Below are 15,883 nucleotides of genomic sequence, written 5' to 3'. Positions count from 1 at the left end.
TAAGTTAGGATGAGTTTATGGTCCTAACTTAGGACCAGTCCTATCTCTAAGCATTGCCTACGACTAGTCCTAAGTTAGGACAACCTTTGTGAAATCCACCCCTGGACAGGGTTTTTGGATGGCGAAGCACTCTCCATCCCGTCCTAATATTACTTTTTTTTTAAAGGGAGAAAATAAAATAATTTGGCGAGATTACTTAGCCAATAATTAGAAAGATAAGTGTGGGTGGGGTGATGGGTACAATATAATAATAATAACAATTCAAAGAGCTTTGGCTTGTTCACCCCCCCTGCTTTCCCTGCGCTCCCCGCCCCTTTAGAGTAGTCAGAAACCCAGACTACATGTACGCATCTTTACATATTTGGATAAGTGCACCAGTTCAACGCTTCCAACCGACAGAGGGCGCACTTTCACACACACGTGTTGTTCGTACTCAACCTTCGAGTGGAAAACGACCATACCGTCGACAACATGGCCAGAAAAAGAAAGGTATTTAAATCAGAACAAATGCAATATACCGCTTATGTGTGTCGTATAATTATTAAGCTTTATTGGAGTAATTGCAGAATGCCCCGCCACTCGGAAGTACATTTTGTTTTTGCCTTGGATACACTCGGCTCAGTCGATTCTTTCGTGGGTGGGGATTGGATTATTATGTAAAAAACGGGCTGCAATGGAAGCGATCATGAACGCATGCAGGTCCATGGATTCAGTTGTGTACGTGTAGTTAATATTAAAGTATGGGGGATTGTTGTAAAATAATGTGATGAATTTATTGGAGGATTGGTTGGTTGGTGCTACCTCCATGGTTGGTGGTTGTTATGTTCTTTGATTGAGTTGAGTTGTTGAGCGGAGGGTGTCAGTTGAGTTTTGCGGTCCTACTTACTAAAACACTTTTGTCAGTTGAGTTTTGCTGTCCTCCTTACTAAAACACTTTTTTTAGTATAAATTAAAAGCCGACAACAAGTCCAGAGTGCCAACAACACGCGACAACAAGTTTAAATATCTCAAAAACAGCAAATAAACCAAAGACATGTTTTTTTAAAATTACATAAACAGATATGTCAAGGCAAAACTTCACGAAAAATCTGAGTTTTTAACCAGAAAAATTAATCGAACTTACACGGAGAACGGTCAGATGCCATCTTGGCTGAAAGCCATTGGACCCTTTCGGTAAAGAGTATTGTCCAAGGCCCACACTTCGTGGATCACAACTTCTATATCAAATAACAAACCTGTGAAAATTTGGGCTTAATCGGTCAACGGAGTCGGGAGAAAATAACGGGAAAACCCACCCTTGTATCCGTGCGTTTCGCCGTGTCATGACATGTGTTTATAATAAATCCATAATTCTCGTTAACGAGAATTGATATTGTTTTACTGTTTTCTCAAAAAGTAAAGCATTTCATGGAATAATATTTCAAGAGAAGTATTTCACCACTACCTTCTGTAAACCCTGTAAGTTATTTGTAAATCTGTGAACTTTTTTTTTTTTTTCTGTACCGAAAGGGTCCAATGGCTTTAAAAACTGTGTTTAGTAGACCCAATTTTGAGCGATTTTTTAAGGATTACTTTCCGTATGGCACCACCACTTTTTCACTCATTTTTACAAAAAGGAATCTCTCATTGAGGTAAATTAGATAACTCTAATTTACTATATTATTTCATATTGAATGAAAAAGTGGTGGCACCATACGGAATCCTTTGTTAATTTAATAAAATCAATTTGATGTACTTTTTAATAAAAGGCTATGTACATACACGATGTATTAAAAATGATCATGACTTCAAAGTTCAATTGTATCTTTTATACAGCAGGGGAGAGGCACAAAGGCAGCCAGACAGAATGTGGTGTCTGCAGAAAGCGTGTATGGCAAAGCGCCTCACACATTTGTGTTTCACCGAGGCGTAGTTGGCAAGAGTGTCTTTCAACTTCTGCTGGATACGAGACGGACAATGGAGCCATACACAGCATCCAATTTACGAGTATGTTGTTAATGACTTGACTAATGTGCAGAGAAATATTGTGTTGTTACCTGTGCTGTGGCCTCCACAACGACTAGGCTGACTGTTAAAATTAATACTTGACTAGTCGCGCGTCAAATTGTTGTTACTTTAACATAAAAAAGGCACAACAAACTTTTAGTTTTCTAAGATGCATTGCAGCAAATTGTTTGAACTTTCTGGTTTTTATTACATCGGGCGGTGTGGCTGATACTTTGTATTGGGAAAACTGTTTTTGTTCATTTCAACATGGTTTCAGGTGGTGCCTCCGATGTTTAACCGGGGGGGGGGGGGGGGGGGGGTTGTCTGGTGGGCCTAATGCAGTTTTAGAAACACAATGCTTTTCTTTTCACATGTTTACTCTTGACTGTTGTTTTAATACACTATTCCATTGTTTTAATTTGTGTAAATGCTCTTCTTTTTTAGGCAAGGAAGAAAAACATACTGAAGGACTTTGTCAGTGTTGCTAGTTCTCTTGGTGTTACACATTTTATGGTGTTTACAAAATCAGATAAAAGCATAAACATGGTAAGTTTTACATGTTTGTTTGATTGCATGGATATTAAGATAATAATATTGAAGTAATTTGCAAGCATGCATTAATACGTGAGGATTTTTTGTTGTAGCAATTTTCCATAAATATTTTGATTATGCTGTGTGTGCATGGAAATCTTGTTCTGAAACTACTTGTAAATACTTTGTTTTAAAATTTAAATATTTCTCATTTGAATTCTTTTTTTTTCTCAAAACTTTTGTTTACAGAGAATCATGAGAATACCAAGGGGTCCTACTATCACATTCAAAGTCAAAGAGGTAAGTTTGTTAATATATTGTTCTGCATTTTACAAACAATTCTTATTCTTCATTCTGCAAAATTCATCAAATTTTAGCTGCAAAACCTCATGCATTGTTAGATGCCAGGCACAACAATGACAGCAGAGTCTACTTGTTTGTAGGTCAAGTTACTGCACACACTGTTGGTTGTTGATACGAACAGTTGCAGAATTTTGATATGTCATGGTTATTTGTACACTGTGCAGTATGTAGTAGAACATTAGTTGCAATGGTGGTTTCATTGTTCTTACTTTTCAATCTGCCAAACACGAAAAAAACCAAAAAACCCAGCCCTCCCTCGCTATGCGCTTGCCTATAAAATCTGAAATTTTAAGGATATTCTCCATTTTTAGTACTCTCTAGTCAAAGATGTCCAGTCAGCCATAAAGAGACCAAACATGTATGCACAACAGTTTAGACACCATCCTCTCCTAGTACTCAACAACTTCAGTAAAGACGAACCCCATCTAAAGCTAGCTGCAACAGTCCTTCAGAACATGTTCCCGTCTATCAATGTACACAAGGTAAGCTTGATCCTGATTCCTAGGGCTGTGATGTGGAGAAATGACTGGGTCACAAGCTTTTTCTCAACAAGAGAAAGGAAAACAAGAAGTAACTTTCACTTTAATAAGGAAAGAAAATTATTTAAAGCCAGTGGACACTATTGGTAATTGTCAAAGACCAGTCTTCCCACTTGCTGTATCTCAACATATGCATAAAATAACAAACCTGTGAAAATTTGAGCTTGATTGGTCGTCGGAGTTGCGAGATAATTATGAAAGAAAAAACACCCCTGTCACTTGAAGTTGTGTGCATTCAGATGCTTGATTTCGAGACCTCGAACTCTAAACTTGAGGTCTCAAAATCAAATTCGTTGAAAATTACTTCTTTCTCGAAAACTACTCCACTTCAGAGGCAGCTGTTTTTCACAATGTTTTATCCTACCAACCTCTCCCCATTACTCGTTAACAAGTAAGGTTTTATGCTAACAATTATTTTGAGTAATTACCAATAGTGTCCACTGCCTTTAAGGCTAGTATATCCATCGGTTTTGTATGAACCAAATTTCATCAGATGTTATGATATTAATTAATGACTGTTTTGGATACTTTCTCTTCAAGGTACATCTGGATAAAATCCGTCGTTGTGTGCTGTTCAACTACGACCCAGAAACAAAGCTCATTGAGTTCAGACACTAGTAAGTAAACGTTAATATTAAAAAAATAACCCTTTATTCAACTATTTTGAAATGTGGAAAGAATTTTCCCTGTCATGTTAATTTTCATAAACCCTCATTAATTTGTGATCAATATTTGTTTGTTTAGCTCCATTAAGCTTGTTCCAGTTGGAATAAGCCGCAGCGTCAAGAAGCTTATGAAGACCAAGGTACCAGATCTCAGTAGATACAAAGACGTCAGTGACTTCTTCCTGAAGTAAGTGTAATCAAATGTTCAGGTGCGGCACTTTTTAGAAATAATGGCGCACCCATCTCTTTTTTTTTCGGTTTGTATACTTCACTAAACAAATCCGAGGCATCCTAACTGTATTAAGGCACCAGGGGTGGATTTCACAAAGAGTAAGGACTAGTCTTATCTCGAGTTAGGACCAGTTACTCGTCCTAACTTAGGACTATCCATGCAATTTGTATATCTCCTAGGACTAGTGAAATCGACCCCAGACAATGTGACTGTGTTGCGTATTAATTTTGAGGCAGCTTCACATAAGTTATTCCATTAGCCATTACACACAGTGCTTGGTAAACAATGGGGCCTAATGTGCACATTGATCAAGTGCCTTTGTTGTTCGCAGTGGTAGAAAGAAGTTGAGTCGTGTAAAATAAGAGCATTTTTTAAACTGGTTGAAGCCAGAAATTAAACTTATTTGATCAAATTCAACCAGTATAAGTGATTTCAGCCATGAAGTAGGGACTATTTCTTCAACAAACTATTTGTGGATTTGTGTTTTAAAGTTTAATAGTTTTAGTAGCTAAATTTTTGAGATTTTGTGAGTTTTACGTGGTTTAGTTGGTGCAGTTGACATACAGCCTCTTGCTTCAACTGCCTTTTACATATTGTGTTAAATCTTTGGTGGAGACGGGTAGCAAATCGAATAAATAGTTAAATAAATTTGAACATGTTTAGGCATATCCGACCATGAAATGTTGATAGACTAAATACAATTTCTTAATGTTTTATCCTCTTAGTACTGGTCAGTTGTCTGAAAGTGAGGCTGAGCAAGATGGCCCTCACAATGAAGTGACTGTTCCACAGGAAATGACCACCAGAGGCAATATAGCTACCCAGAAGAGTGCCATTCGACTAGTAGAGGTACGATGAATATAAATGGTCATTATACCTCAATATATATTAATCTCAAAGGCAGTACTTAGGCAGCGTCTAGCAACAGAGTCCAGCACATTCTCCTGAAGACAATCAGAGCAAATTGATCGAAACCTTTAGTTGTCAACCACCGGTTCTTTTCAGAACACTTTTCAAAAGAGATTTTCACAAGGTGCTACCGCAAACCTCACTTGCTGACGGAGTTTGCACTTGCCAACACCCATTGAGGCCCAGAAGGCTGGCTGGCCAGCCATACCAGGAAGCACAAATGAAAACTTTATACACTTGTTTTTTCCAGTTTGACATCATGATCAATGATCATTGATGTATTTCATTTCGTTTTCTGGCAGATTGGTCCGAGAATGAAGCTGCAACTTGTTAAGATCGAAGAGGGTCTCTGTGAAGGAGAGGTCATGTATCATCACTTCAGTAAGTTCACACTCTTTTTCATCAAACTTCAGAAGAAAACATTTTGCCAGTTTCCCTGTGCAGTTTGCCAATTAAAAAAAATTAAAAAATTGACGCATCATCTCCAGATTGTATTGCAAACTTTGGTGTGATCCTGGGCTATTATGGCGGTATACATGTTCACTAAGCTTGGGCAGTTCCAGAAAATTGGGACTCTGTTCCACAGAAGAGTGGACCCGCGGGTCCGGTTCTCAATTTGGAACCAGGTAGAACCAACCGGGTAACCGAAGGAACCGCCCAAGCTTAATGTTAACTGGCTTCTGATCAGCACCCTGTACAAAAAAATTTACAAAATAGGGAGTCTGCATTATAGGGCAGACAGCTCAGTTGGTGGTATGCCAGCGTATTGATCTGGAGGTCGCAGGTTCAAGTCCCCATTCAGTAAATTTTTCTTTGTTCATCCAAAACATTTTAATGAATATTTTATAACCCTGCCTGTTTCTTTCGTCTGCAGTTACGAAGACATTGCAGGAGGTTGCTGCAGCTCGGAAGCTCCGGATACAGAAAAAGTAAGTGTGGTTGATTCATCATATAATACAAAACCAAATGTGTAAACAAACTCAAATAGTTCCTGATCAGGTGGAATAGTAGTCGGCTCTTTTCTGGACCTAATCTTTGAGATACTACTGGAAGTGTTGCAGCCAAGCGGTTTTAAAAAAAAGCACCAAATTCAAACTCTGATGTCTGACCAGCAGAGTGTGGGTTCGATTCCCCAGCTGTGACATTTGTGTCCTTAAGCGTGACACTTAAACATTGCTTCGTCCTTCGGATGGGACGTAAACGCGTTGGTCCACTGTGTTGTGTAACGCTTGTTAAAAAGCCCAGTGCACTTATTACCCCTGTGTGCCTGGCTGTGGCTGCTGTATGCGCTGTAGCACCTTTAAACCCTTATAAGGTGCTACATAATTGGGTTTCATCACTGCAATAACCAGTCTTTCTGAAAGTTTGTATATGTACTCAGCGCCTTGAGTACATGTACCTTGTTTGGTATATAAGTGCGCTATATAAGACTTCAATATTATTATTATTGTTATTATTGCTACCTACTTACTACTTAGTTGCTTAGGACAAGGTGTCCTAGGTCTCCTTGGATAACATTCCCATTCAATTTCAAGTCTGTTTGGCGCTCGTGGCACTGTCTCACAAAGTGGAATTAGGACATCTTCTTGGACTTGACTCTTCCAGCACAATGGTGGGCATCCTTGTTGGTGTGGTGTGATGAAATCATTGAAGGCATCCTTGGGATCATGTTTTTTATTTCATTTTACCAAATGTAGTGGTTGTGGTGCAAAAACACATTTCAAGATTGCAATTATAGATTAAGTTGTTAATGATTATGTTAAGAATGAGATCAAAACCAGAAGAACCCTTAGGTCTTGTTTGTTTTTCTTAAGGTTGTGGTTTGTCAGTTTGAATGAATCAAACTAATTAAATATTTTTGTTTATATTTTAGGAAAGCTAAGGAGGCTCGTAAGATGCAACAGAAAGCCAACTTGGACAAAAAGGTCAAACAAAAAGAGGATCACAAGTAAGTCTGAAGATGCTTTTGATTGGCTTTATAGAGTGTTCTTTCTGTGTACTACTTGCCCAATGTAGACCCTTAGTTGACAGTAAGATTGGTTGAAAGGCTGTGCTGTGAAATAAACACCAACATATATTAAGTAGTGATTGTCAAACATTAAGCTGTATAGACTGTGCAAGTTTTGGTATATCTAACTTCAAAGACCCTCGCTTAAGATAGATTGATCTAGATAGATAAACACAAAATTTATTTCACACTGACAACAACATGTCATGTTCACATTGTAGTATAGCAATACTCAACATTACAACACAGCAACAAGAAAACAGATAGTAGTGTAAACTAACATTATAAGGTTGGTGTGTAGGAAAATTGTGAAGCAAAAGCTTTTGTACTTTTCCCTATCGGACAGACAAAAACCAAGAGTTAACATGTTAAGGAAACAACACCCTGTAATTAAACAGCGCACAATACGGGATATACAGGCACAATCAGTTGTGAAGTTGAATTGACAAGTTCATCACCATATTTGTTGGACTGTTATGAATTTCTTGATTTGCTTTTTAACAACAGGAACAAGTCTCTAGAAGGAATCAAGAAGAAAAAGAAGAAAGATGATTTCACAAAAAATGGTAAGTTTGGAACTCGGATGAACAGTCTCTCTGTGATTTACGTAGTGACTCAAATGCCCTGTAAAGTAAGTTGTATTATGATTGGTGTTTTGTATTTAACTTCAGTTGTAGAAGAAGGGAAGCAGCCAGAAGAGGATGATGACTTGGAGTATTATCGGCAAGAAGTAGGAGAGGACCCAGATCCAGGTACAGAGATTAATTCCCAAACCAACCACGCCCCCCCCCCCCACAAAAAAAAAACAAAAAAAAAACACCCGAAACACAGCCTAAGCAAAAAAATAATATCTGAAAGCAAGATTTGCATTTTAATTTTGGTTGTACCCATTATACATCGATGTACGTAAGCACTGTGTACTCGGTACTTTTCCCAAGTCCTGTGAAAACAAAACAAAGGCATATTACCTGGGTGGAACCCATGACCGTTACAATTCTAGAGCAGTGTCATACCAACTAAGTTTTAAAATTACAATTTTACATGACTATCCTGTAAGCCTACTGATGTGTTAAAAGACTAAGTATTATGGATGTTTCTTTATAATTTTCTCTTCAGCACTTTTTCCGAAACGAAATCACCCACCAAGAATGGATAAACGGAAATCATCTGGCAACAGCAGAACTCTTCCTGAAAAGAAATTCAAGTACGGCACTAAGCCAGGGGGACGACCAGGACGCCCAGACAACAAATTCCAGAGCCAAAACAAGGGCAACAGGAGAGGAGACGATAAATCCCCTCGAGGAATGAAACGCTTTGGGAAAGATACGCCTATGAGAACTGGAAGAAAATCAGGGGACTTTGGAAAATATTCTGATAAAAAGGGTGGTCCAATGGACAGAAAGTTCAGGAATAAAGACCGAGGTGGAGGAAGGCCTTCTAAGACAAACAACAAGAAGGTTCTTGGCGGAAAGATCATGAAAAAGTCAAAAGTCAGAGGCCGTTAATTAGAAATGTTTGTGACTTGGGTCACTGGAGTGTTAAGCTGTGGTGTATCCTATCTCCAATGCTTATACATGAGCATAATGTACATCATTTCGACTTAAGTCAATTGTCAGGGCCTAATTTCATAGAGCTGCTTGACGGTCGGCCTACTTAAAGGCTAACATTTCTGGGCTAACATTTTTGTGCTAATTGTATGAAAATGAATGATGTAAAAGTTTAATGCCATGGTGAACACGCAAGCTGGCTGCCTAATTTTCTTGCTAACGTGTGAAATACGCTTACGCATCAGCATATTTTTCTGCTACAGTTAGCACCAAAATGTTAGCAGTACTATGAAATTGGCCCCTGATATGTAGCCATGAACGTTTTAATGAATGTATCCCCCTGCACCTTATTTTATGAATTGAATTTTAATTTCTCTACAGATTTTTATGTTAAATGTTTTAGTCCCTTGCTGCCTGTACTTAAACATTTGTCCTATACCAAGAAATATGTAGGCCTACATCATGCAGCTTATACTAACACTACTGAGCCCGATTTCATAGCGCTGCTTAACGGTAAGCAAATTTGCATGCTTACTGTAGCAGAAAAATTTGCTTAAGCCTTAGAATAATAAGTGAAATTAATATTTCACAGGTTAGCAGAAAAATTGGGCGGCCACATTGCGTGTTTACCGTGGATTTGCATTGTGACGTCATTTACTTTCTTGCCGTAAGCACCGGAAGGTTAGCTTGCCTTTGTGTGTGCTTACGGTTATGAAATCGAAATTGCACAGTAAGCACAAAATCGGCCGCTAAGCAGCGATATGAAATTGGGCCCGGGTTGGCAATATATGAGTGATCATCGCACCTTTTTGTATGGGGCTGATTGATGGTGGCATATACTGTGTTCTCTCTTTAGTGGACCACTGCCCAAATGTCGGTTAAAACAGCACTTGGATGAGGACTAGTAAGAACTCTCTCCAAGTTGTCTAGCAGACTAAGTTCAGTGCTGCAAAGCATCTCTATTTCATTTGAAAGATTGAACGTAAAATGACAAACTAACTTGTCCTGCTGGCCAGTTGTATTAAAGCGTTAACCCTGCAACATAATGTATACGCATTTGTGCTCAATCTGCCTATATAGTGCGCAACTCTCTGACATTGTCAACCATTAGTAGGTCTATTCATGATTGTAATTAAAATTAGCATTATAGTTATTTCTTGGGAAAGACTTGGTTTAACCTTTGCAGTTTAGTTATAATTTTTTTAGGCACCTTAGTCTATGAACTTTGAACTTATGAAGCTTGTGATGAATATTAATGAACACCTTTACAATTTTTCTGAGTGTGAAATTTTTAATACAGCGGGATACTATTTTTCATTGTTGTGAAGTTTTGTTTCAACACGAATGGCGAATAAATGACAAAATATTCAAGTAAATATACATGTTACAAATAACTTTTGTTGGTTTAAATGTAACCACTGAAGAAAATAAATATATTGGATCAAAACAAGAAACCCTCGACTATTGTCTCAATTTGTTTTGTTGAGAAGTTTTTTTAAGTTAATTGTTTTGTATGTAGTGTGAAAAATCAGTAAAAACGGTAAAAGGAATTGTTTTAACAAAAGCTCATTAAGATTTTGATGGTCAGCTTAAAACAAATACTAACATTTAACAAAAATTGATAGCTCTTGATTCACTTGTAAACGCAAAACTTGTTTTCACTTTCTAGTAAAAAACAATAAATGTAGCAGGAATCAAGAAGCATCTGCGGACGTTGAGGGCGCCAGATACGTGCGTCGGTTTTATTAAAAAGTAGTTTGCGTTTCTCCAACGGAAGTCACGATCGATGAAGTCATTTTTCTGTCATTTTTGTAGGCGTTAGCGAGGTTTCTGTGGGACCACAGTCCTATTCATATTATTTGGTAAGTGTCCAGGACTTTAAATAACTAACTTTCAAAATGTGTATTTATTCTGAAACTCATTGACTTTTACTTTTCGTAAATGAAACGTGCAAATAAAGTTACCGCTTTACTAAATTACGCTACCGTATGTAAACGTACACGGTTTGCCCAATTTCCGGACACTAACGCCCAAAAGCATGCCAAGCAATCAAATTGTTGTATTTGCATGTAGTTGGAATTGAGTAATCAGTAAGTATCAATTTAAAAGGTCACTGGTTTTATAAACCTTGGTTGTCCTACAATCTACATTTATTCAAATATGAAAAACAAGGTCGCTTTCATTTTTTCAAAAAAATAAATAAATGAAAATGCAGACCTGCAGTCGTGCAGATCAATCCTTTTTTAAATCAATTATTATTGCCAAGTTAATAATTGGTGTATTTTTACAAGTTCACAAGTCTTATTTTTGGATGTGGTGCTGTTTAGTGTTAGTGTTTAGTGTTGTAATACTAATTGTATTGGAACAGTCTCCCACACAAAGTAGTAAATGCCAAAACAGTGTCAACATTCAAGAAAGAGCTTGATGCCTATTGGAAGGAATCAATGATAGGATATGGGGTCACAAAGGCATAAGCCTAAACAATTTCTCCCATCAATCGTAAGTAAGTAAGTAAGTAAGCATTATGAAATTATTATCATATTCATAATTAATGGAAAGATTTCTGTATCATCCTGCCACCACTGTTTCACACATTTTTACCAAAAGGAATATTTCATTTGAGAAATTATATACCAATTTATTTTAACAAATGAAAAAGTGGTGGCAGGATATACCATTTGTTTCCGCTTAGAATGAACTATCTGCAGTGTTTAAAACATCCGTTGTTTCAATGAATCTACAGTGCACAATATCTCACAGCATCAGGTGACTGACTGGAAACATCATGAAGTATATTGAGAACACAGCTCTTCGTGAGTGGGTCAAGGAAGAACTTCGAGTCTCCATATTCCAAATGGTAATGAAGATTTAGAAGTTCAAGTTTTGGTTCATACACCATGCCTGAAATTACTTGGAGGCCTGGGAGAGGATATGGCCACGGTTGCTCATCAAGATTGTCTTTGCCTCGGTGCCCCGTTTAAAAGTCTTTGACAGTCGTCTAGTTCCTTTAAAGAGAGAACATTTATATTGAATGTTCATATAATATTTTCTTAGATAGTAAGATACTGATAATAAATAATGCCTGTTGTTCACCCAAGGTGTTCAAATGCAGCACGGCGCTGAGTTAGTTGCCTACTTGCCTTAAAGTTGTCTGACAAGAATTCTTGTTAATTATGATCGATGGCAGTTGACCAATAGGTTCAAGATTTGTTATAGTCTAGAATTGTCATCAAGGCAAGGGTTTAAAGATAATGTAAAAATCAACCACGACAATGGTTTAAAGAAAATGTAAAGTTCCACCTTGCCATATTTGCTACTGTTATTTGTTAAAATAAGTGTTCAATTAAAAAATAACCTTATAAGATCTTCCTTTACTTTTCTTTCCCTTGTTGTAGGCTCACAAGCTGTCTGTACAAACCGGTTGTGAAGTTCTTGTGAAGCTACAAGACAGTGTTGACCACTCTGGGTGTCAGTACTATGCCACAAGAACCCTCAACCTACAATACATGGACAAAGGATTATCCAAGCAGCCTTGGGAGGTGATGGTATCTGGAGTGACTGGTCTACCAGTATCTCATCTTGGTGTACAGAGTCAGAACCAGAATGGGAGTGTGATTGACGAAGATGCAGAGCTAAGCAATGATGGGACCATTGAGGATTCTTCTTCGTTCCCAAACCATTCCAGCTCCTTGGGAGAGACAATAAGCCGACCACGTCGAGTCACTCGTGCAGTCAAGCATGAGTTAATTGAGTCGGAAGATGCATCAAATTCAACAGAAAACTGGACAAAGTTGAACAATGACTCATTGCCATTTCCTGTGGCCATTGAGTCAGCACTAGTCAACCAGGAGACAAGGGCTCTTGATGTACTCAATCAAACAAACAACATGAACGATGACCAGCTTCAGCAGCATATCTATATTTATGCAAACACTCAAGGGCCAGTCAAAGAGCAGGGCCATGATGCAGATCGAGACGATATGGAAGATCCAGGGGACTCGCCAATTCTTAATTTTGTACCCTCATTGAACTACAAGTGTACATTGTGCCAGAAACCGTTTGATACAGTAGCAAAGCTTGTAAAGCATGCAAAGTCAAGTCATCCTGGTGATGAGACCATGCGATATCACTGTGTCCTCTGTAATAGGGAATACAAACATGCCCGGCATTTAGATCAACACACAGACTTACACAACAAAGCAAGCTATCGATGTGCCACATGCTGTAAAGGATTCTACCGTAGCTCCACGCTGAGAGAACACGAGTTACGCGACCACCAGGGGCGGTACAGATACTACTGCCCTAAATGCCACAAGGGCTTTATGCGTCCAAGCACAATGCAGGCTCATTTAAGCCGAAGTCATCCTTTGTGGTTTGCTAGTAAACGAGTCAACCCCATATCGATTTCTAAATCTGCTGCAATGCAAGGCATATCGGTTTTGAATATTTTGCCCAATACTGATGGGGAAGGAACGAGTGGTCAGGTCTCAGAGACGATTAGTGAAGGAGAAATACAAGGAAGCTTGATCCAAGGAGATCAAAATGTGAGTATAAACTATAAAGAAGTTTTAATGTAATGTTTGCGGTGACACCATGTTGCATCATTATTGAGCCGGTGGTTAATGACTCACGAGTCGGGAGTCATAAATCACTGGTTCTATTTAGAACCAACACTTAGCAAAAGAGATGTGCACTTGGTGTTACCGAAAACCTCTCTTAGTTATACTTCCAACCTGCAAATTTTCAACTTCCCCCAAACGGAATGAGTAAACTGTAAGAGGTGACTCCAAGCCTTGATGGTTCACGATTTAAACCATTGTACAACTAGTACAAACATTTACAAAAAAAGAAGTCGATTTTCTTTCTTCTTTGTACTCTCTAGGTTTTCCCCAATGTACATGCTAGTGCAGATGTGTGTAATTGTAATTTTCCACAAATTTGGGGGTACAGAATATCAGCCAATTAAGTAAAGACAAAAATTTTTTGGTTTAAAGTTTTTTATTAGAACCAAAAGTTGCACAAATCTGTTTTAGGGACACCGCCAATATAGGGCTAGATAGCTCAGTTGGTAGAGCGCCGGCACGTTAATTCGGAGGTCGTTGGTTCGAATCCCACTCTAGTCAATTCTTTGTTCAACCCCAAAAATCATTTCAAAATTTACCCAGTCAGTTTCCCTTGTGGTTTATATTGAAATCTGTTTTTAAACAGATACTTAAAAGTATGAAAATGAAACGATAACGAACTTTGACCTCAGTCTTACAAAGATTTACCAAGTTTCTACAAATCATTGTTAAAACTTTAAAAAAAGACATTAACATTTCTTCTTACTCATCACATGTTTCTCACAAATTTCTCCTACAGAATGATGGAACAACTAACACATCCAACATCCAAGTTGTCATCACCAATGATGCCCCCAAACAAACCCAGAAGAAGATGATGAAAGTCGTCTACCAGTGTAAAGAGTGTGGGCAAATGTACGACATGGCTAACTCATTGGTACGTCACATCCAAGATCAACACAGTAAAATTAAACTCCGCTGCAACCTATGCACTTATCGAACCAGCCGAAAGTCCGATTTGGCTCGCCACAAAAGGGCCAGACATCCAGTGGCGATTGCACCCGCTAGAGCACCCCAGGCAATTATTCAAACAGCAGTGTTACCACAAACTGTGGTTGTGTCCCAGCCAAGCGAACCTGACAAGTCGTAATATCAAAACTATTCGCATGACTCGCATTTTGGATATCAGAGCTGTCAATTTGTACATACTCATAATCTATTGGTTGTCTTTATGTTTTCTATGCTGCAAGGGACAGTAAAAGCGTGCATTGACAGCGTGGGGGATAGAAACCTATATTTGTTTGTAATGTTTATTTCTTGGACACAATCTCTCTTGCGCTTTTTTATGGATGTTCAGCCATGATCATGTTTTAAATATAAATGGAATGCAATTAGCCCTTGGGTTATTTATAACTTCCATCATCCTACCTGTATAACTACTGTGTTATGGCGTCCTGTAAAAGCATGTGATTACACCGTCAGTAAGCACATAATCCGATAATAAATAGAGCCATGGAATGGGGCCTTTTTTATTTGTTGTGAAATATTTTTACAAATGGTTTCTTAACGCAGTGAAGAGAGAGATTACTTTCCCAACTTTCAGCCAGTGACTGAGTCCAAATTGAATCTCCGGGTACCCGCATATTTTTGGGAACTAAAGCACCAATACAATGTGTAGGTGTATAAAGGGAACCAGACAGTGGTCAGGTGGGAGGATAATTGTTCTGGTTTGGATAATTCATTCTGCACAAACAAAGTTGCTGAGCACAACAAAATTATGCTCAGCACAAAGAGGCAACCAGTCTAAACACCCTTTCAAATGTACCATTTGTGATTGGTATGCTGCTCATTTTTGCTAAGCAGAACATTTTAAAGCATTATTCCCTGCTTAAAGGAACACGTTGCCTTGGATCGGTCGAGTTGGTCGTTGAAAAGCGTTTGTAACCGTTTGTTATAAAATTGATATGGTTAGAAAGCTGTTGTGAAAGTAGAATACAACGATCTACACAAATATGCCTCAAAATTGCGTGGTTTACGTTTAACCTCGTCGACTAACACGGTCGGCCATTTATGGGAGTCAAAAAGTTGACTCCCATAAATGGCCGACCGTGTTGATTCGCGACGTAAAATGAAAATCGTGCAATTTTGAGTTATACTTGTGTGGATCATTATATTCTACTCTTAAAACATCTTTCCAACCATATACATTTCATAACAAACGCTTTTTTATAGACCAACTCGTCCGATCCAAGGCAAGTAGCTCTATGAAATAGGGCTAATTTTGAAATAAATAGAGTGCAGATAAAAAGTAAATGTGTTCGTTCAGCACTTCATCGGTAAACATATATAATTTAATTCTCTAGTCCTGCGTTTAGTTCAAGAACAATACAGGGATACCAGACAATGATTTTTATGTATAGAAATTAATTATTGGGTGATTTGTAAGTCAAAATTTGTATGAATTGGGTTTTTGTAAGAATGGTGTAGATAATATTATTAGTAATCAAGGTAACATAAAATTTGTTCGAATTTAAAGTAGTT

At 38.1% G+C, this 15,883-nt stretch overlaps 2 protein-coding genes across 2 annotated transcripts; both read left to right on the top strand.

Annotated features, from left to right (window-relative positions):
• The first annotated feature begins 414 nt into the window (after positions 1–414).
• LOC139948415 (suppressor of SWI4 1 homolog) lies at positions 415–10,216 on the top strand. The gene is made up of 14 exons (XM_071946561.1): positions 415–489; positions 1,816–1,986; positions 2,431–2,532; positions 2,767–2,817; positions 3,192–3,362; positions 3,960–4,036; positions 4,164–4,271; positions 5,042–5,165; positions 5,528–5,606; positions 6,100–6,154; positions 7,099–7,173; positions 7,741–7,799; positions 7,905–7,985; positions 8,350–10,216. The coding sequence occupies exons 1-14, from the start codon at positions 472–474 to the stop codon at positions 8,736–8,738; spliced, it is 1,560 nt and encodes a 519-aa protein (XP_071802662.1). The 5' UTR covers positions 415–471; the 3' UTR covers positions 8,739–10,216.
• A 309-nt stretch (positions 10,217–10,525) lies between these two features.
• LOC139948087 (uncharacterized) lies at positions 10,526–15,306 on the top strand. Its single transcript, XM_071946117.1, has 4 exons — positions 10,526–10,642; positions 11,524–11,637; positions 12,176–13,324; positions 14,142–15,306. Exons 2-4 carry the CDS (start codon positions 11,566–11,568, stop codon positions 14,490–14,492), a joined length of 1,572 nt encoding a protein of 523 aa, XP_071802218.1. The 5' UTR covers positions 10,526–10,642; positions 11,524–11,565; the 3' UTR covers positions 14,493–15,306.
• The last annotated feature ends 577 nt before the right edge of the window (positions 15,307–15,883 follow it).

The sequence above is a fragment of the Asterias amurensis genome, chromosome 15 (assembly GCF_032118995.1).
Source record: "Asterias amurensis chromosome 15, ASM3211899v1".
Classification (NCBI taxonomy): domain Eukaryota; kingdom Metazoa; phylum Echinodermata; class Asteroidea; order Forcipulatida; family Asteriidae; genus Asterias; species Asterias amurensis.
The sequence above is the reverse complement of the archived record's forward strand: the minus strand, read 5'-3'. Positions and strand labels throughout refer to the sequence as shown.

Coding starts and splice junctions, on each gene's coding strand:
- LOC139948415 (XM_071946561.1), top strand. Junction 2,533..2,766: donor CAGATAAAAGCATAAACATG/GTAAGTTTTACA, acceptor TTTTGTTTACAG/AGAATCATGAGAATACCAAG. Junction 3,363..3,959: donor CGTCTATCAATGTACACAAG/GTAAGCTTGATC, acceptor TTTCTCTTCAAG/GTACATCTGGATAAAATCCG.
- LOC139948087 (XM_071946117.1), top strand. CDS start 11,566: ATGAAGTATATTGAGAACACAGCTCTTCGTGAGTGGGTCAAGGAAGAA. Junction 11,638..12,175: donor GAGTCTCCATATTCCAAATG/GTAATGAAGATT, acceptor CCCTTGTTGTAG/GCTCACAAGCTGTCTGTACA. Junction 13,325..14,141: donor TGATCCAAGGAGATCAAAAT/GTGAGTATAAAC, acceptor TTTCTCCTACAG/AATGATGGAACAACTAACAC.